This window comes from Nannospalax galili, unplaced genomic scaffold, assembly GCF_000622305.1.
Source record: "Nannospalax galili isolate Female #2095 unplaced genomic scaffold, S.galili_v1.0 scaffold702, whole genome shotgun sequence".
In the NCBI taxonomy this organism is placed as follows: Eukaryota; Metazoa; Chordata; class Mammalia; order Rodentia; family Spalacidae; genus Nannospalax; species Nannospalax galili.
Window position 1 is genome coordinate 3,082,176 of NW_008348657.1, and position 20,351 is coordinate 3,102,526.

General features: G+C 44.2%; 1 protein-coding gene across 3 annotated transcripts in view; it reads right to left on the minus strand.

Moving 5' to 3' along the window:
- The window catches only part of Pcnx2 (pecanex 2), a 237,929-nt gene that overhangs the window by 90,122 nt on the left and 127,456 nt on the right, over positions 1-20,351 (minus strand). For all 3 annotated transcript variants that reach the window (XM_008845820.3, XM_008845819.3, XM_008845818.3), the window contains 2 exons: positions 9,403-9,544; positions 3,897-4,074 (listed from right to left, as the gene is read on the minus strand). In XM_008845820.3, the coding sequence (XP_008844042.1) occupies positions 3,897-4,074; positions 9,403-9,544 (320 nt within the window). The remainder of the gene's footprint in view (positions 1-3,896; positions 4,075-9,402; positions 9,545-20,351) is intronic.

Below are 20,351 nucleotides of genomic sequence, written 5' to 3' on the forward strand. Positions count from 1 at the left end.
AAACATCTCTTAGTACTACTCTTGTCCAGCTACTCCTCTGTTTCCCAACAGGCCAACACAGGGACTAAGTCTCAGGGTCCAACTCAAATATACATCTCCTGGTTTCATTTCTTGATACTCTGCCCACACCCTCCCTCCCAAAGTCTTTGTACTTCCCAGACATCACAAGGGCCCCAATGTGTGCCCCTGCCTCTACTTCTACACCTCCAGTGCAGCTTCTGCAGAGCTCACCTACCAGACACTCTCCTTCCTTCTCAAAGCTCCGACTCAGCATCCTTTCTCCCCATTCCTGAAGGTTGGCTGGGCATTACTTCCACATGTGTTTGACTCCCTGTAGCTCCATCTCCCTCAACACACTTCACTGTGATGTTCTCCTTACCTGTTGGCCTCCTATCCCAGATCACCTGGCAGCATCGCAAAATACAGGCTCGGCTTGAATGTTTGACTTGAATCCTGGTCTCACATGTACAGTTATGATACTTTCCAATAACTCACTTAATTTCTATGCCTCAGTTTTGTCAACTGTAAACCAAGAAGCACTTGCCAGCAAAGCTGGTGTGAGGATGAAACAAGTGCGTACACACACAGTATTACAGTATTCAGAGTGGTGCCTGCCCATGCACTGTACCAGCTGGGGCTGTGTCATCAAGCCCATTACTAGCCACCACTGCTAAGGCAATGCCTGGCACCTGACGGGTGGTCAGTGAACAAATCATTGCTTTTCTGTATGTGGTGTGTGTACATGTTATGTGTGTGCACATGTATGTACATGCATATGGAGGTCAGAGGTCAATGCTGGGTATCTTCCTAAATCACTTTAGTATGTGGGCATGAGTGTATGTGTGTGCAGGTGGCCTTGGAGACCAGAAGAGGGCATTGGATACCCAGGAACTGGAGTTGCAGGCAGTGGTGAGCAGCCTGATGTAGGTGCTGGGAACTGAACTCAGATCCTCTGGAAGAGCGGCAAGTGCTCTTAACTGCTGAGCCATCTCTGCAGCTCCTTGCTTTACCTTGTTTTGAGCTAAGGTCTCTCACTGAACCTGGAACTTTCTGATTTGGCTAGACTGTCTGGCCAGGGAGCCCTCGTGATCTTCCTGCTTCTACCTCCCTGAAGTGTTGATTATAGGCACATGCCATGGCACTGGGGTTTCACGGGTGCTGGGAATTGGGACTTAGATCCTCATGCTTGTGTGACAAACACTTCACTAAATAAGGCTTCTCTCCATTCCAACTACTGCATTTTGAAGAAACACTTTTGTAAAGGCATGCACTCTGAAAAAAGAAGAGCAATTTGACATAAATCCAAGACTATCCACCCATACCCATGAAGTACAAGGAAAGGCCATTCACAGACAGTTGCAAGTAAGTTGAACAATAACTGTGATCCTCCCTAATAAAATTGCTCATCATGGCTCTGGTGTGGTTATTCATACAACAGCACCATGAAACAACCTCACTCATTAATTTTAATTTCCTGAGTGGCAAAAGCAGTTATGTTGAACTAACGGCCCATAGCATTTCATGTTTAATGTGCTCTGAAAATGGTGGCAGTATTATGGGATGGCAGAGTTTTCTCGTCATACATCCACAACCTCCTGCAAGTGTTGATGAAATGTTGAAGACAGAGTGCTTTCTAAGGATCTCCCAAGGCCAGTGGGAGGCCAGGTGAGGACCTTTGATATCTTTGGTCTGATTACAATCTAAATTCCTAGCCATCAGGTGGCCTCATCTCGTAGCTTACTGCATCTCAAAGACCTGGATGGACCAGACATGTTGGTTCCCAGCACTTCAGTTCCAGGGGATCCAATATCCTCTTCTGGCCTCTGTGGGCATTGCACACATGTGATGCACTTATATACAATGCAGGCAGAACACTCATACACATAAAATAAAAATAAATTTAAAAATATTTTAAAGAGAGCAACTTTTTAAAAAGAAACACTACATTGATGCATGTGGGAGGAAGCACCATGTGGACTTGCAGGCAGAACCTTTCTGGGGGAAATGTCTCCTCTCTGTTGGAGTGCTGCCGTCAGGGGATAAGATCTTGCTTCCTACCCTAGCAGCCCTCGGTATTACTCTCTGCAGATAAGGCGTGTTTGAGGATGAATCAGAAGGACCCAGACTCAGTCCCATTTCTCACCCACCTCACAGGATGCCTGCTTCTCTGTTTTTTGCCTGAGTTGTCTTTGTTTTTTTTCCCTCTCTAGACCCAGCCATTATGCCTGCCTAAAAGCCGATTATTCAAACGGCAGTCCTCAAATGCTCCTTCAATTAGAGGAAATAAGAAAGCTGCTACTTCAGTTCACTCTGAAATCATTTGTATTTTAATTGATAATTCAAAAGGACCATAGCAGGGCTGGCAATGTGACTCAATTGGTAGAGTGCTTGTTTAGCATGCACAAAGTTCTGGATTCTATTCCCAGCACTATATAAAGTGAATGTGGTGGTACACACCTATAATACCAGCATTTAGGAGGCAGATGCAGGAGGATCAGAAGTTCAAGATCATCTTCAGCTACATAGTGAGTTCAAGGCCATCTTGGGCTACATGAGACCCTATCTCAAAAGAAAGGTCTTCCACTATCCACATCTGCAGAGAAGAGCATGTCTCAGAGAAGAAAGTCTTATGGGTTGAACTACATTGGAAACTCAGTCTGAATCTAGAGTTCTATAGTGAGATGTTAACAGAGACAAAAATCAGAGTATTTTGTGGTATTCCAGGGGGTTAATTTATTGTAATTAGTGGGTTTTTTTGGTTTTTGTTTTTGAGACAGGGCCTCCTAGTAGCCCCAATTGACCTGAGACTTCCTATGTACACCAGGCCAGCCTCAAACTCACAGAGATCCTCTGGCCTCTGCGTCCCTAGTGCTGGGATTAAAGGTGTGCACACAGCTATAATTAGTGATTTTTAACATGTCATGTGGTATTTTCTATAGAAATTTCCCCAAAATGGCAGAAGGAGTGCAGCATCTGTTTGTAATTCTGTTACACATCCTTCTATACCTAGTGTTTGTTTGTTTGGGACACTGGCATTGAAGCAGACCTCACACATAGTAGGCAAGCAGTGCTGCACGGAGCTATATCCTCAGGTTTAATTAAAAAAATTTTTTTTAATTAAAAAAAATTTGAGACCAGATTTCACCGAGTTGCTCAGCTGGCCTTGAACTTGCTCTGTAGCCTAGGTAGGTCATGAACTTTTGATCTTCCTGCTTAAGCCTCCCAAGTAGCTGGGATCATCGGTTTGTACTGATAGATCTTGCTTAGAAGATTTTTTAAATAAAGAAAATGTTTTAAACTCTTAAAACATGTTAGGAAACGTGTTTTAGTTATTTCCGCCAGGCTTGGCACAACCATCTCTACCATGAAACCAGGGACTGTGGGACTTAGAGGAGAGTTGGGCCTGCAGTCATGGCTATGAAATAAGCAGGGGGAACACCTGATGGCTAGGTCTGCAGTAATGGCAAAGGAGCCGTTAATAGCCCATCCTGCTGGAATGAGGGGAAGGATCACTACAGAGTCTCACTCAAGGTTCTAGTCACCATCCCTCCTGTCTAAGGTGCAAATGGACTTGGCAAGTGTACACAGGAGGGGATGTTTGACTGGGACTTCTCAAGGTTGCAGTTGCCCATGAGTTGAGCACACTGGGTGTGGAAATTCCCAGTGGTAGATATACCTTGCAGTCATCCACATGCCTGTAAATACCCCAATAAACTCAGCGGTCCACCGAGCTGGCCTTGGATGGGATCCTTTCTTTGGTCGGTCTATGCCCTTGCTCTCTCTGGGGGTGAGAAGACATTTCACTACATTTTGCCTGAAAAGTCAGGCGATATGAGAAATATGAGAAATGCCCCCCTTCCGTTGTTAAACATGAAGAAAACAAGCAGTGAACTTGCCTTGCTGAACACAATGGACACCATGAAGAAATCCAGCAGGAAGCTCTCCGAAATGTCTTTGTAGTCAAAGTGGAAAAAGATGACAGCAAAGCTCAGATTAACAAACTGATGAACAGGGTTACAGAAGGATGTCCTCAAGAGCTTCATGCCAGCTGTAATCATCAGAAAAATGTCCCAGCTGTGGGAAACCAGAGGCTCAATCAGTAACAGAATGTGATGTATTATATAATCCCTATGGTACCTTGAGGTCTGACTATGCAACATGTTATCCACAGGCCCAGAAGGACGGTGTGGAGGCCCTCTACTGTTCATATCTGCAGAGAGGAACAAACCTCAGACAAGGTCTCATGGGTTAGCTACAACGGAAGCCCAATCTGAACTGACTCCCTGTACATCTTCCTTGCCATGGGAGACAGTTCCTGTGTGTCCCAGTGAGCTTTACCTATCAACTTGACACAGCCTCTGAGAAAAGGATCTCAGTTGAGACACTGCCTAGATCAGATTGGCCTGTGGGCATGTCTGTGGAGGGTTGTCTTGAGGAGGGTCCAATCCACTGTGGGTGGCACCATTCCCTAGGCAGGTGGCCCTGGGTTGTAGAAGAAAGCTAGTTAAACATGAGTCTATGAGTGAGCCAGCAAGCAGTGCCCCATGGTTTCTGCTTCAAGATTCTGCCTTGAGTTTCTGCCCTGATTTCCCTCAGTGAGGAACTGTGACCTGGAAATATAAGATAAATAAACACTTTCCTCCCCTAAGTTGCTTTTGGTTAGGGTGTTTTTATCACAGCAACAGAAGAAAATAAAAATCTTGGTCGTGAGTCCTTGTGTCCCTCAGCAAAGCACAGAGCCTTCTGGGACTTATCTGAGGCAGTGGCTGCCTTCGTGGAAAGCTTGTAGACAGTTACAAAACAGACAGCATGTTGTCCTGGCTAGTGCCCCATGTTTGCCTTGTCTACAACAAGAGACTGACTGAAACAATGGCACAAGAGCCAACAGCAAGTTCCAAACACACACAGAGATGCGCTGTCTTAATAGAGCCCTTTTTAATTTCTGGTGTTTGCTTTCTGTTTTTCTATTTTTGCTTTCTGGATTTCTCTTTTTGGTTTCTTCATTCATGTCCTTAACATTTTCCTATCATGTTTTTAGATGAGGAACTTACCAAAGCAGCACCACACAGAGAAATTCCCTTCTAGGGATTTTTCTTTGAGGAACTCATCCCTGGAAGTTCTCATCCAGGGAGCTGGATTATTAACAGGTGTTGGGTGCATGTGTCGTGGCTACCAACTGCCAAATGGAAGCTTGAGTAAGTGTGCTGGAGATGGAAAGGCAGGGGTAAAGAAGGTGCACCTGGATGGTGTGAACAGCCATGTCCTCAGGGTCCTGTCTTGTTGAGAGACATTGTGCCTTTCAATAAGAGTCCTGCCAATCATAACCCACCCTGGGGGAGCCCAAGGACAGAGGTGGGTAGCTCTGGAAAATGATACCCTGGGGAGTGAGGGAGATGGAGGAAAGGAGGGAGAGATAGAGACAGAGAGACAAAGATAATGAGAGTATCTTCTCTTAGGCTAAGTTCAGTAGCCATGTCTCTATTGTTTTAAGCCCAGAAGACCCTGGACCCTTATTGGCATCACTGATGCCCTGTATCCAGGTGGGGCATCTAGGAAGTGCTTTCCAGTGGGGCAACTATGATTGACAACAATTAACTGAAGAATCAAAATAATAGGGGGAGGATTTTCAATATTCCCAACACAGAAGTGATAAATGTCAGAGGTGACAGACATGGCAGTCATCCTGATCTGTCATTACATGTGCCCTTCATATATCGAAATGCCACCTGTGTCTTATAAATATGCACAATCACCACATGTCAATTAAAAATGAAAGTATAATTTTAAAAAATGCTTTCCAAGTCTGCACCTGCCCAGTGGAAAATGATCCTTTTTAACATCAAAATGTTCTGTTGTTGGCAATTCCCCATGACTCAGTCTGGTTTTTTCCACCTGCCTTCAGACTTATAGCTATGATTGTTTCTGCTCTCCCTGAGGATTTCCAGGTGCAGTGTAGCCAAGGCCCTGTGTGATGGGGTTGTATGTGTTTGTGAGAAAAGCTAGCTCTTGCTTCTGTGCACATTTAGGTGGTATGGGGAAGTTTCTGTAATTTCACCATGGAGCCCTTCCATCCTACAATGAGGCTGAACACTGTTGGGTGACCAGTCTTCCTCTTCCCATAGATCATGGATGCCAGGAGGACAACACAGGTCCATTTGCTGCTGATAGCTGCCCAGAGTACAAAAATCCCTAAGGAACAGCAAAAGCTCCCAGGAAGGACCTCAAGGAAGAGGTGTCTTAAGACTAGGGATATTTCAGTTTCAAGAGAGATTGGTCATTTTCTGAGTTGTGGGGGCAAAATATAGATGGGGGTAAAGTCTAACGTTTTTGTTTTCTGTGACTGTTCATAGTGGAGAATTCACTTTGTGACTATTAATGATGATTGTTATGGTGGTTTAAATGGAAATGTCCCCATAGCCTCATGTTATTTGAACACATGGCCACCAGGGGGTGGCACTGTTTGGGGAGGTTATGGAGCTTTTAGAAGGCAGAGCATCACTGGGAGCAAGCTGTGAGGGTTTACAGCCTTGTTCCACTTCCTGTTCTCTCTCTGCTTCTGGTGTGTGGATAAAAATGTGATCGGTCAACTTTCTGCTCCTGTTGCCATTCCATGGCCTGTAAGACAGAATAAACCCTTCATATCCCAAGTTGCTTTTGATCATAGTATTTTATCACAGCAACAGGAAAGTAACTAATCTAAGTGATTACTATGATAGACACTCAAAAACTGGTGCTCACTGCTGAGCATCATTGCACAGTAGTGACAAGTGATAATATGCTTGGCTGATGTCTTTTTTCTCTTTTAATTTTCATGTGACTGTGTGTGGTGTATATGTATGTGTGTATATGCATGTTCACATGTGGAAGCATATGTGTGTGGGAATGCACATGTATGTAGAACTCTGAGGTGGATGCAGGGAATCATCCTCAATTGTTTTTGCACCTTATTTATTGAGGCAGGGTATTTCAGTCAAGCCCAGAGCTCACCAATATGGCTAGTCTTGGTAGCCAGTTTGCTCTGGGGATCCCCTCTCTGTGCCTTCTGTGGCTGGAGTTACAGGTGGACCAACATGTCTACCCAGCATTTATGTGGGTTTTGGGAGTTCAAACTCAGGTTTTCAAGCTTGTGGGACAGGCGTTTAATCACTGAGCCATCTCTCCAGCCCTATCTGGAAGTTTTGCAAAAACTTAGTGCAGTCAGGGAACAAAGATGTGGATAAGACAGAGCACATACATTGAGACTCCGGGAATTATAACCCTTAACAAGGAGTGATGGTTCACTTACTTTCTACCCTCTACTTGAACACCCAACCATTGTACCTCTAACACTTACTGGGGGGTTGACACTGAAAGATGAGTCAGACTGTGTGCTATTGAGGAGTTAACCATCTGACTAAAATGGTGATCTTCAAAATGGAATGGGAGAGGCTGGGCTCACACAGCTGGGAGAAGGACTCAAGACAACATCTCTGTGAAGCCTCCTGCTGTTCTGAGAAGAGTGGGTCTATTGGGGTGCCTGAAATTGTGGGATTTTTGTTGTTGCTTTATTTCTTCAGATGGACATCTCATGGGTGAAAACTAATTCTCAGCTTTAGGTTCTCAGGAAATAGTTCTATTGTATCATTTGGGAGTTGAGAATACTCAGGGAAGCATAGGTTTGATCGTTAGTTCTAATTGTGAACTTAACACAGTCTAGAATCATCAGGGAAGAGAGTGTCAATGAGAGACTATCTAGATCAGGTTGCCCTATGGGCATGTCTGTGGGTGGCTGTCTTGATTATGTCTTGATTATGGGAAGGTCTACCCATTCTGGGGGGCACCATTCCCTAGGCAGAGGATCCTGTGTAAGAGTGGGGAAAGTGAGCCGAGGGCAAGCATGCACTAATTTGGTTCTCTCTGTTCCCTGACTATGGATTCCACATGGCCAGCTGTCTCAAGTTCTGTTGCTGTGACTTCCCCACAATAACGGGCAGTAATCTGGAACTGTGAACTACAATAAACCCTTTTCCTCTAAATTGCTTTTATCATGGGTATTTTATCATAGCAATAGGAAAATAAGCTACAGTAGGTAGGGGAGCTTTCTTTCCTCCTTTCTTTCCTTGTGTGTGTGTGTGTGTGTGTGTCTGTCTGTCTGTCTGTCTGTCTGTCTATGCATGTGGAGGCCAGAGGTCAACATTTGGTGTCTTCCTCTATCATTCTCTACCTTATTTTCTGAGTCAGGATCTTATTGAACACAGCACTTACCAATACACTAGTCTGACTCACCAGTGAACCCCAGGGATCTATCTATCCCCACCAGGACTGGGGTTACAGACACACGTGCCATGCCCAGCTCTTTTATGTGGGTTGTGGGGGACTGAACTCATGCTCGTACAACAAGCACTTGACTGACTGAGCATCTATCTTCCTAGCTCAAGAGACTTCTTTTTGACTTTAGCATCGGGGGATGGAGGGTACTCTTTCAGGTTGGACTCAGTCAGGTTGTACATATGTGTCTGCTGGAGTCCCAGCCCTTGTACCTGTCTTCTCCAACAGCTACCCTCATCTCACACACTCAGCTCTAAGACATTGTGCTGAAGTTGCCTGCAGAGGGCTTCTCACCCTTCATTGTGAGACTCTAGGGTGGCACGGTCCCAGGCTTTTTAAGTCTGGCTCTGGCTGTCTGCCCAGGGTCAGAAGATATTCCTGACATTAGCCAGGGCTGTGTCCCCTGGGCCTCCCAGCCACGAGTGGGAAGTGTGTGAAGCTCCCCACAGGTAGCTGTCTCCTAGCCTGGGGCCAGGCTCAAATATGCTGAGCTGTGATCCTATCCAGGGTATCACGCTTCTTCTGTAATCTGAGATCTAGGATTCTAAGTATGAAGAGGCATAAAATTCTGGCTCTAGTTCAGCCAAAGCAGGTCCAGACTGTAAAGAAGATAGTCCAATAAAGATAGACAGGTCATAGGCCATTTAGTGTGTGCCTGCTTTGTGTGATTCTGAATCTACTCAAAGTCAAGCAAAGACTCCACTGTCAACTTGCTCAGTCCTTGGCAAATGTGAATAACTGTCCTCACCAGAGCTCAAGAGAGAGCAGGCTTAAACTGGTGTGCTTGACATTCTGAATCAGAGCTGACCCGGATACACTGTGTAACTGACTAACCTGCAGAGAGATATTCAGATCCCCTGATGTTAATTCACAGCATCACTTTGGGCAGATGAGAGTTTGTCTGCGTCCTGTCACTCCACAGTAATTGTCTATTCTGAATGGGTCTGCGTGGAAAACCACCCCTGCCTTCCTTTTGCATGGTCAGGAAACATGTGATGTATGGATATTGGTTTCTTCTGAAGCCTGCGAAAACTCATGCCATTCTGAAAACACTGTGACCCAAATTATTATGAGGATAAACCATTGTCCACTTACTGGGTACCAAGCCTCCGGTAGTTGCTTATGGAGAATGCATCCAGGGTAAGGGCATTCAGGATTATAGCTGGGTATAGAAGGTACTTTTCAAAGCACTGAAGCCAAACATAGAGTCTCTCAAACCACATTAAATGGGCAACATCTGAAAGAAACACAAAACCGCTTAGAGCAGCCCTCTTTTCCTTATGTACATGTGCTAGCCCCCTACTTCACCCAAGTCGTGGAGGGCTCCCAGTACCAGGCACGTGTGCCACGTCTCCTTGTGAGCTGCAGCATTCTGCCTGCTCTACAGATGATAATGCACAGTCACAGGTCAGCACCTGGTGTTTTCACATCGATTGACTTCTTTAGATATGATTTATGGACCAGGGAAATGTGCTGTCACAGGACATCAAGTCACAGTGAGTGAGGCAGAGAATGAAAGATGAGGAAGTGAAAAACATCCCAAAGGCTCCTTCTCCAGTGTGATGGATGTTGTGGTGTTAGAGACTGAACCCAGGCCCTCACACAGACACTGCTCTGCCCTCAGTCAGGCTCAGGGTGACTTCTAAAGTTAGAACTGATTTTTGGGTTCTTCCTTTCCTCTTTAAAAATTTTTTTTGAGCCAGGTGCACACCCCTTTAATCCCAGCACTCGGGAGGCAGAGGCAAGGGGATCTCTGTGAGTTCCAGGCCAGCCTGGTCTACATAGTGAGTTCCAGGCCAGCTGGGGCTACAGGGAGACCCTGTCTCAAAAAGACCAAAAAAAAGGGGGGCGGGGCTGGAGAGATGGCTCAGTGGTTAAGAGCACTGGCTGCTCTTGCAGAGGACCTGGGTTCAATTCCCAGCACCCACATGGTGGCTACTAAACCAACCTTAACTCCATTTCCAGGGGAATCCAAAGCCCTCTTCTGACCTCCGTGGCATTGCACGACACAGGTGCACTCACATATATGCAGGCAATACATTCATACACATTAAATAAAAATAATAAATAAAATATTTAAAAAATAAAAAGTTTAATTTTCAAAAAGAGCCAGGGGTGGTGATGTATGCACTACACACACACCTTAATCCCAGTACTTGGGAAGCAGAGGCAGGTGCATTGCTGCCAGATGGAAGCCAGCCTGGGATGGTGTAAAGAGGGAGTTCCAAGCCTGCTGGGGCTACTTTGTGAGACCTTGTCTCAAAAAGCAAAAACAAATGAAAGAATTCAAAATTTCATATTATGATTTTGCTTTATATTTCCCTGGTGGCTTGTGTGGTTGAGTGCCTTTTCCTGTTACTGATCCCTGGGATGCACACTCTTATGAACTGCTTCTTCATGTCTGTTACTTGGTTCCTGGTTCTATTATTCTGGGGTGTGAGTGCTTAACTTTCTGATTTGGGGGGGTCTTTATCCATCCTGCACATGAGTCTTCAGGGTCCCATTTAGGATATGATTCTCATTCATTCTCTCTCTCTCTCTCTCTCTCTCTCTCTCTCTCTCTCTCTCTCTCTCTCTCTCTCTCTCTCTCTCTCTCTCATCTTTTTACATTGTTTCAGAGAGAAAGTTCATGGCCAAACTTAGTGGCGCAGGTTTGAGGGGTTAAATAAGGGAGATCACAAGTTCAAGATCACCTGGGAAACTTAATTAGACCCTGCTTCAAAACTGAAAATTCAGACCTGCTATGGTGGTAGATCTCTGTGAGTTCCAGACCAGCCTGCACTACATAGTGAGACCTTATCTAAAAAAGAAATCAAAACCTAAAATTCAAAAAGGGCTGAGGATAATGCACAGTGATAGGGTTCTTGTTCAGTGTGTGAAAGCTCCTGGGTTTTACCCCCAGCTCTGCAAAAAATACATAAAATAAAGATTTGAATAACCATGTTTTTCTTCTTATTTCCTGCTTAGACTTTCTGGTTCATTCTTTCAGGTTTATATGTTCAATCTCTCTAGAACTGGCTATTGAGGTAGGTGTGGTGTGAGACAGGTGTTCACATCTGTCTTATGATGGCCAGGGCTGTGTGAGAACAACCTGCATTGCTATGCTGTCAAGTCTGGTGCCCACCAGGCACCTGCCAGACACTAAGCCAGGCTTTCTGTTCACATTATCTCCAATTTCAAAGCAAAGGCTATTACCTCTTCATGCCATCACTGTACACACTCAATCCTATGTTTTCAGTATCTGTCACAGCAGTGTGGAATAATTATTCATTTCAATATTAATCCTCCCATTGTTTGGAGTTTGTCAGGGTAGATTGTCTTATTTAGCTTAGTGCTTCAAGGAAACCCAGGCTGTTCAGCAGAATGGCTGTCACAGGGCTGGGGTTTATTGTCTTATGATCCTTTGTAGTTGAGGAAGTTTTTGATCACAGAAGCAGGAGGCTGAGGAACAGCTCGCTGGGTGAAGTATTTGTAATCATGAAGACCTGAGCCCAGATCTCCAGAACCCACATAAAAGATGGACATAGTAACATACCATGTATTTCCAGCATTCCTACATGGAAATGGGAGGTGGAGACAGAAGAATCTCTGGGACCAGGTAGCCTGGAGTACACAGCAATGAGCAACAATGACAGCCTGTCTCAAACAGGTGGACAGTGAGGACCATCACCAGATTGTCCTCTGACCTCCACACGTGCACCATGGTATGGTGCACACATGCCCCATACCACACATGGATAAATACACACACACACACACACACACACACACACACACACACACACAGCAGGCCCAAAGGAATTCTGTTTTTCTTTTGAGCCAGGGTCTTGTGTAGCCCAGGCTGGCCTCACATGTGTACACCACCATGCTTAGCCAACGTCCACAACTGTATCATATTAAGCAACATTTCCTGTTTAATCTCTCTTAGGATACAATCAGGTTTCTTTCTGTAGGAAATTACTTTTTCTGATTTCTCAATTTATAAGAGATAACAGTTGTCAGATAGAGATCATCACCTCAAAACAATTCAGCCTGCTTTGGAAAATGAGTCTTCAGAGTTCCATCAACATTCGTCACCAATTCAGAGAAACATGACAACTTTGAAAAATAAATGGAGAGAAATCTAAGCCTGTGCCATCCGCATGCTATTAGAAATATGTCTGCATTAAAGGAAACATTGAGCACTGAGGCTGGGGGAAAGCCCAGAACCATCTGGCCGGGAGAATGCATGGCAGATTTTCTAAAGCTTATCATGTTTGCTTTTAGAAAATGATATTTTCCAGTGGGAAGAGATAAGAGAGATTCAAGATGGGAGGCGGGGACCCCTTCCCATTGTTGCCAACAAGGATTAACTGCTGATCACAATAACAAAAGTGAGTTCTTAGGAGCAGAAACCTCTGCTCTGTCTCCCAATACCAAGGAATTTATTTTTCCTACCATGCAGGGTCAAGGTACCAATGGAATATTCCCAGGTGACAGCCCCTTAACCTCAGACATTTCCAATACAGTAATGCCTTTGATGTGTTTGCTGCCTATGGAGGGTTCAATGAGAACTCTTTCGTGGATGGCTTGAATTTTAGCTTAAATAACATGCAGTACTCTAACCAGCAATTCCAATCTATGATGGGTAACTAAAAAAACAAGATAGAAAATGTATCATGTATCCTACAAGCTAAATGCACCCACCCAAGCGGGAGGATTTTTTTTTTCTCCTTGAGATTAAAAAAAAAAAAACTTATAGTAAGGTTACATTCAAGGTTTGTTACAAAAATAAAACATGCATCAATTTTCATTTTCCAACCAAGCACAAAGTTATTTTATACTGATTGTATATTTTTAAATATACTCTCAGATAGGACCTTTTACAATATTTAATACATGGCAAGGACATGGCTAATTTTTTAAATAAAAAAGTGGTACTAATAAGTGGATTTATTGGTCTTTTCTAATTGTATAATTTAATTTAGTACAAAGTTTGTAAAATATCAGAGGACACACACACATTGCTTCTGTGACACAGTATTGCATTTGCATTTTTTACTACAGTGATCTGTGACAGCAGTTTCATGTTATATTTTTTTACTGAAATTATAAAATATCCATCTTAAAGACATCAACTATTCTGCAAATTGTGTACAGAATAGTCCTTTAGTGGTGGAATTAAAAATGTAAAAATATTTGTTTTTTCAAAAAAATGTATTTTCTGTTAAAGATTTTTGCTATATATTATGAAAGAAAATGTAATTGTAAACATTAATTTTGTACCTATAATTTACAACACTTGAAAAAACAGCATAAAAGTATTTTGAGTCAGTGTCTTCCATATTAAGAGGGACTGAAATAGTTTATATTAAATTTATATTAAAATTCTTTAAATTTAAAGAGAAAAATGGGTTGTTGATGAGAATGTCCCTTATTCATCCAAGAAACAAAAAAAGTAATGAATTTCAATGAGAAAAGAAACCACCAGTAAGCTCCGAATTGACCATCCCTGACTTTCCAAATATTTGAGAGTGAAATGACTTGGTGAACCTCTGACCATCTGAACTGTATGTGTACGTGGTGTCCCTGTGTTTATTTATGTGTCTCTGTGTTTCTGTGTGTGCTAGAGAGCTTTAGTGTCAACTTGACACACCTGGGTTGAGGGAGCCTTAGTTAGGGAATTGCCTCCATTGAAGTGGCCTGTGGGGTATTTTCTTGATTGTTGAGTGATGTAGGAGGGCCCATATTGTATAAGAAAGCAGCTTAAGCATGGGACAGAGGAGCAAGCCAGTAACCAGTTCCTCCATAGCCTGTGCTTCAGCTCCTGCCTCCAGGTTCCTGCCCTGAGTTCCTACCTTGGGCTCCCTGAAGAATTGTGACCCAGGAGATGTAAGCCAAATAAACCCTTTCTTTCCCACATTGGTATTGGTCAGAGTGTTTTGTCACAGCAATGGAGAAACAAACTAGGACACTGTGTGACTATGTGTGTGTCTGTCTATGTATATGTCCCTGTATATCTTTCTATCTGTGTGTGTGTGTGTGTGTTTATGTATGTGCCTCTGTGTGCCTAGGTGAGTATCTGTGTATGACTGTGTGTATTACTCCATGTCTGTCTCTCTGTGTGTGTTATGTGTGTTTTTGTCTGTATGTTTGTATATGTGACTGTGAATCTGTGTGTGTTTGTGTCTCTGTGTATGTGTGTATCTGTGTATGCATATGTGTGTGTGTGTCTGGTGTGTGTATGTATCTGTCTATGTGTCTGTGTCTCCATGTGTGTTTATGTATATGTGTATCTATGTGTCTGAGTGTGTATATGTTTGTGTCTCTGTTTATGTGTCTGTATATGTGTGTGTATGTCTATGTATTTGTCAAAGTGTCTATGTATGTGTTTGGGTGTGCTTATGTATATGTGAAACCACCAACACTACTCTGAGGCATGTGTTTGAGATGTTCTAGCTTCAGGAAGACTTGTTGGTTAATAATTGCTGTGGTTTGAATGTGAAATATCCCCACAGGCTCATGTGTTTGAAGCCATAGTATCCAGCTGGCGGCACTGTTTTGAGAAGCTTTGATAGGTGTGGCCTATCAAGCAGAAGTGGTCACTGGGCATAGCCCTTCAAGGCAATATTTATTGGTTTTGGCCAGAGCGCCTCTCAGTTTCCTGATCCACAAAGATGTGATGAACCTGCTGCAAGCTCCTTCCACTACAGAGTGAATGGGATGATTCAGTATCCACAGAGTGAGCTACTCGCACTGCCACAGAGTCAAGTGAGCTATTCCAACTGCCAGAGAGTGAACCACTCTCTACACCTCAGAAGGAGGTGCTCCACTATCCAAGAATGACCTGCTCCCTCCGCCACAGAAGGAGCTGTTCCAGTATCAAGAGTGAGCTGCTCCCTCCACCATAGAATGAGCTGCTCCAGTAGCCACAGAAGGGGTCCCTCCCTCCACCACAGAACGAGGTGCCCCAGTAGCCACAGAAGGAGTCCCTCCCTCCACCACAGAACGAGGTACCCCAGTATCTACAGAATCAACTGCTCCCTCCACCACAGAATGACCTGCTCCAGTATCCACAGAATCAGCTGCTCCCTCCACCACAGAAGGAGTTGCTCCAGTATCCTCGGAGTGAGATATTACCACTGCCACAGAGTGAATTGCTCTTTTAACTACAGAATGAGCTGCTCCAATATCTGTTGAGTGAACTGTTCCCTCCACCACAGAATGAGCTGCTCCAATATCCACAGAGTGAACTGCTATTTAACCACAGAATGAGATGCCCCAGTAGCCACAGAGTGAGTGCTCCTTCCACCACAGAATGAGCTCGTCCATAATCTACCAAGTTAACTGCTTGCTCCACCACAGAGAGAGCTGCCTCAGTATCCACAGAGTGAACTGCTCCCTCCAAAATAGAATAAGCTACTCCAGTATCCACAGTGAACTGCTTCCTCCATAATGAACAAGCTGCCTCTGTATCCACAGAGTGAATTGTACCCTCCACCACAGGAAGAGCTGCCCCAGTATGCACAGAAAACTGCTCCCTCCACCACAAAATGAGCAGGCCCAGTATTCCCAGAGTCAGTTCTTTCCTCCACCACAGAAAGAGCTACCCTAGTATCCACAGTGAACTGCTCCCTCCACACAGAATGAGATGCTCTAGTAGCCACAGATTGAACTGCTCTCTCCACCACAAATTGCGTTGCTCCAATATCTACAGGGTGAACTGCTCCCTCCACTACAGAAGGAGCTGCTCCAATATCCTCAGAGTGAGATATTCCCACCGCCACAGAGTGAACTGCTCTTTTAACTATAGAATGGGCTGCTCCAGTATCCATAGAGTGAACTTTTTCCCCCACCACAGAATAAGCTGCCCCAGTATTCACAGTCAACTATTTCTTCCACCACTGAATGAGCTGCTCCAGTATCCACAGAGTGAGCTGCTCCCTCCACCACAGAATGAGCTGCTCCAGTATCCACAGAGTGAACTACTCCGTCCACCACAGAATCATCTGCCCCAGTATCCACAGAGTGAACTGCTCCCTCTATCACAGAATGAGCTGCCTCGGTGTTCACAGAGTGAACTGTTCCCTCCAATACAGAATGAGCTGCTCCATTATCTACAGAGTAAAGTGCTCCATCCATCACAGATTGAGCTGCCCCAGTATCCACGGAGTGAGCTCCCCACTCCACAACTGAATGAGCTGCTCCAGTGTCCAGAGTGAACTGCTCCCTCCATCACTGAGTGAGTTGGTGAGTCCAGCATCCACAGAGTGAGCTGCCCCAGCAGCCATATCTTCCCATTCATGACAGACTGAATCCCCTGAAACTATGAACCAGAATCAATCCTTCCTCCTAAGTTGTATCTACCAAGTATTCTGTCACAGACAGGAGAAAGTACCAATCACAATAACATTGTATTGTCTGACTCTCAAAGAGGGTTTTTAGGAGGTGCATCCTAAATATGACTGGTGCCTGGATCCTTCCGAGATGCTCAGCCCATCTCTAAGCAGAAGCAAGGTGATAGCTAGGAAAGAGTCCTGTGTCTCACTTCTTCAGAAAGAAATACAACCCAAAGAAAATAAACCAGACTCATTCATGCAGTGAGCTAAGTTCCCAGAAAATGGGCTGTACCTTTTAAACAACCCGCAAGGCCAATTGGCTCATGAAAATCCCAGGGAATGTGGAGACTGGGGTATTTCAGGCCTAGAACCAAATTATCTGGGTTATCTTTAGCTTCCTAAATATTATTGCCCATCTCTGGTTTTATTTAACATCTTTTTGAGTATCAGGTAAAATTCTTTTTAGGGGTTATGGCTCAGTGGATAAAGACCTTGTGATACAAATATGAACCCTGGAGTTCAAATCCCCAGAACCCATGTAAAGCCTAGTAGGTTAGAGTGCCAGTGTAATCCCAGTCCTCAGGAGGCAGAATCAGGGGATCCCCTTACCTAGCTGCTCAGCAAGCTCTGGGCTTAATAGAGAGACCCTGCTTCAGTCACAAAGTCAAGAGCTGACAAGAAAAACACCAACTTCAACTTTGGGTCTTCACCATGTGCATACACACACTTGCACACATGTGTGCCAATACATATGTGAACATGAAGACACAGAGGCATGCACTCTATACATACAGAATAGAATGTACAGATTCCTAGCTCTATCAACCCAAAGGTTAACAATGTCATCAGATAACATCTGAGATCCTTAGAAGGGATTTCATGCTACTTGATGTCCCCATCAATGTATTTTCAAAATACCTTGATTTATTATTTTCTTTGTTCTTTTGCTAAAAAACTTCATGAATCAGTTACCACTTTGGAACACGGTATTTGGGGTAACTTTAATCTGTATTCTCTGGCCATGAACACTCATATACAGCTCCAGTATAAACCATCTCCTGCTTCCTTTGAGGTGAGAACTGGGCTTGTTACTGTTTTGAGATAGGGACTCACAATGTAGACAAGGCTGGCCTCCATTTCAGAGAGATTTGCCTACCTCTGCCTCTGATTACTAGGATTAAAGGTGTGCACCACCATGAAAGTCTGAGAGCTGTGGTGTGTTTTTTTCAAACATATTTTAATTCTATATGTATGAGTGTTTTGTCTGCCTTTATGTAAGTGTACCACATATGTGGAGTGCCCATGAAAGCCAGAAGAAGGTATTGGATCCCCTGGAACTGGAGTTACAGATGGTTGTTAGCCACCATGTGGGTACTGGGAATCAAACCTGGGTCCTCTGTAAGAGTAGTGTTTTTGTATCAACACCTATGCTGAAAAATCTTTATTATTTTATAGAAACATATACACACACGTGCACACGCAGACTGAGCAAGAATCCAATTTAGCTCTTTTGTGCTATGGGAATGCAACAAGGAAATGAACTTGATAGTGGCTGATGTGAAAATGGCATCAAAACCACCACAGGCCTTCCACTGACAGACTCTGGAGCTCTCAGTGTGGCCCAGAGATGAGGGCACAGAAGCATCCATGTAGCACACACTAGCAGCAGCAAGTGTGCATCCTGGATGGTAATGGGAAATCACATCAGGGAAAGGCCCCTCCCAAGGTGGGTTTCTCAGCACCTATCAAGGTAGGGGTGTAGAGGAAGAGTCAACATCTATGTGGGAACCCCACAATAGAGGCAAATCTGAGGTTTCCCAGCTCCCAAGCTGACAGGTCACGGTCCGTTCACCCTGCTATTGATAGAAAATTAATTTCAGTTTAGTTTTTGGCTGTCTTAGCATCCTTCTATGCTTCATCCTCAATGCTGCATGCTCCAAAGCCAGAGCATCCACACTGAATATTTACAGTTGGGGGCAGGAGGAGCCATTGAAAGGTGACCAGTGATGCAGAAGGATGCTCAAACAAGATCCTATACCCAGAATTTCAGATTCTTAACTAAATTCTTTCTTCTGAGGCAACCACAGAAAACTAATAAAAGGCAAAGCTTGAGAATGTAATAATATAATAAACACGTGTCCTCAGCCCCCAAATTGTCTCTGTAGTCATACACAGTACAGCTTTTTTCTAAAGACTTCACAATTGTATTTTATAACTGTCACTGTGTAATGTTCCCAGCATGCAAAGAGACCATAAAGAGACATTACAGAGGGATTATTCTTTCTCATTCCCCTGGAATATGAGGCCCTTGAGTGATAAGATGCAAAATAATGATGCCATTTACGAGTTTATAGACAACTCATTGCAATTCAAAGCTTTAAATTTTTAAAAAGGGTTTCAGGTTGTTTTCCTTAGGCTCTTGTGCAACTACAATAGATCCTTCCCTATAATTAAAAATTAATCAGAAACCCTCAGGACGGTTGTAGCTTCAGGAAGACAATCTTCACTGATTAAAATCTCGGACTGGGATCAAAGCTGAAAAGATTATGGCTTTCTGCTCTGGGGGGTGGTGATCAAGCAGCCCTGGTTACCCCAAGGCATCTGTGGTAGAAAGACCCCACTGAGGGGGAATGGAGTGCAGGCTGGTAGCATTCCCTGGCACCTGCAGTCACTGTTAGGGATGGGGTTTCTGGCTCTGTTTCCTGCTGAGTCTGAGCAGAGCTAAGGTTGTAAAGTCCTTGCTAAAGATGCACAGACCTGCCATTGTTTAATCTCTACCTCACTTCCAGAGTAAAGGACCACACATTATGGTGATGCTTGGAGCCCTTCAATTCTGCTTAGGATAAACTCAAAGTTCATAATCTTGATCTCTCTTTTCCTCCCAAAGTTCATAATCTTGATCTCTCTTTTCCTCCCTAAGTATATTATTTTACTAAAATACAATGCTTTCATTACTTCTTTGAGAATTTCATACACACATACAATGCATTTTGATCCTATTTACCCCTCACTTCTCCTAAACCATCTTTGGTCTACCCTCCCTATCCACATCCCACTCTCGTGTCATTAAAAAAAAAAGTAGCCCACAGAGTCCAATTTGTGCTACCATAAACTCATGGGTGTGGGGCCATCTACTGGAGCATAGTCAACCTACCAGGGACCACAGTCCTAGATTCTTTCTCCCCTAACCAGACATTAAATATCAAAAGCTCCTCAGGGAGGGGCAGAGACCCATGAATCCCTTCCCCCTCCATGCTGGCATGTTGACTGGCTTGATCTTGTGCAGGTCTTGTTCAGGCAGCCATAGCTGCTGTGAGCTCATGAGTGCAGGGGTCCTGTCATGTGCAGAAGCGTTTTACCCAGTCCTCCCCAATCTCTGGCTCTTACAGTTTTTCTGCCTCCTCTTCTTCAGTGGTCCCTGAGCCTTGAGGCCATAAGATCATTCTCATCTGGTGCTTCTCATGGATCATCCCATACCTGGAGGTCTTTTTCCTCTTCTTTAATGGTGGACTTTAGAGTGTTCCTGAAGGCCTCCTTGGTGTCTCCTCTAAAGTTCAGTGGCCCTTCTCCTCTTCCTTCCATCTGAATTAGGACTCTGTGGTTCTCTCCAGCATTTCTCATCATTCTAACTTAAACATGACTCATGCACATGGCCTTCTGGGTGAATATCCATCTCTGTCCACTGCTCACCAGGCACATGTGGCATTGCCCTTTCTTCTTGTTAGC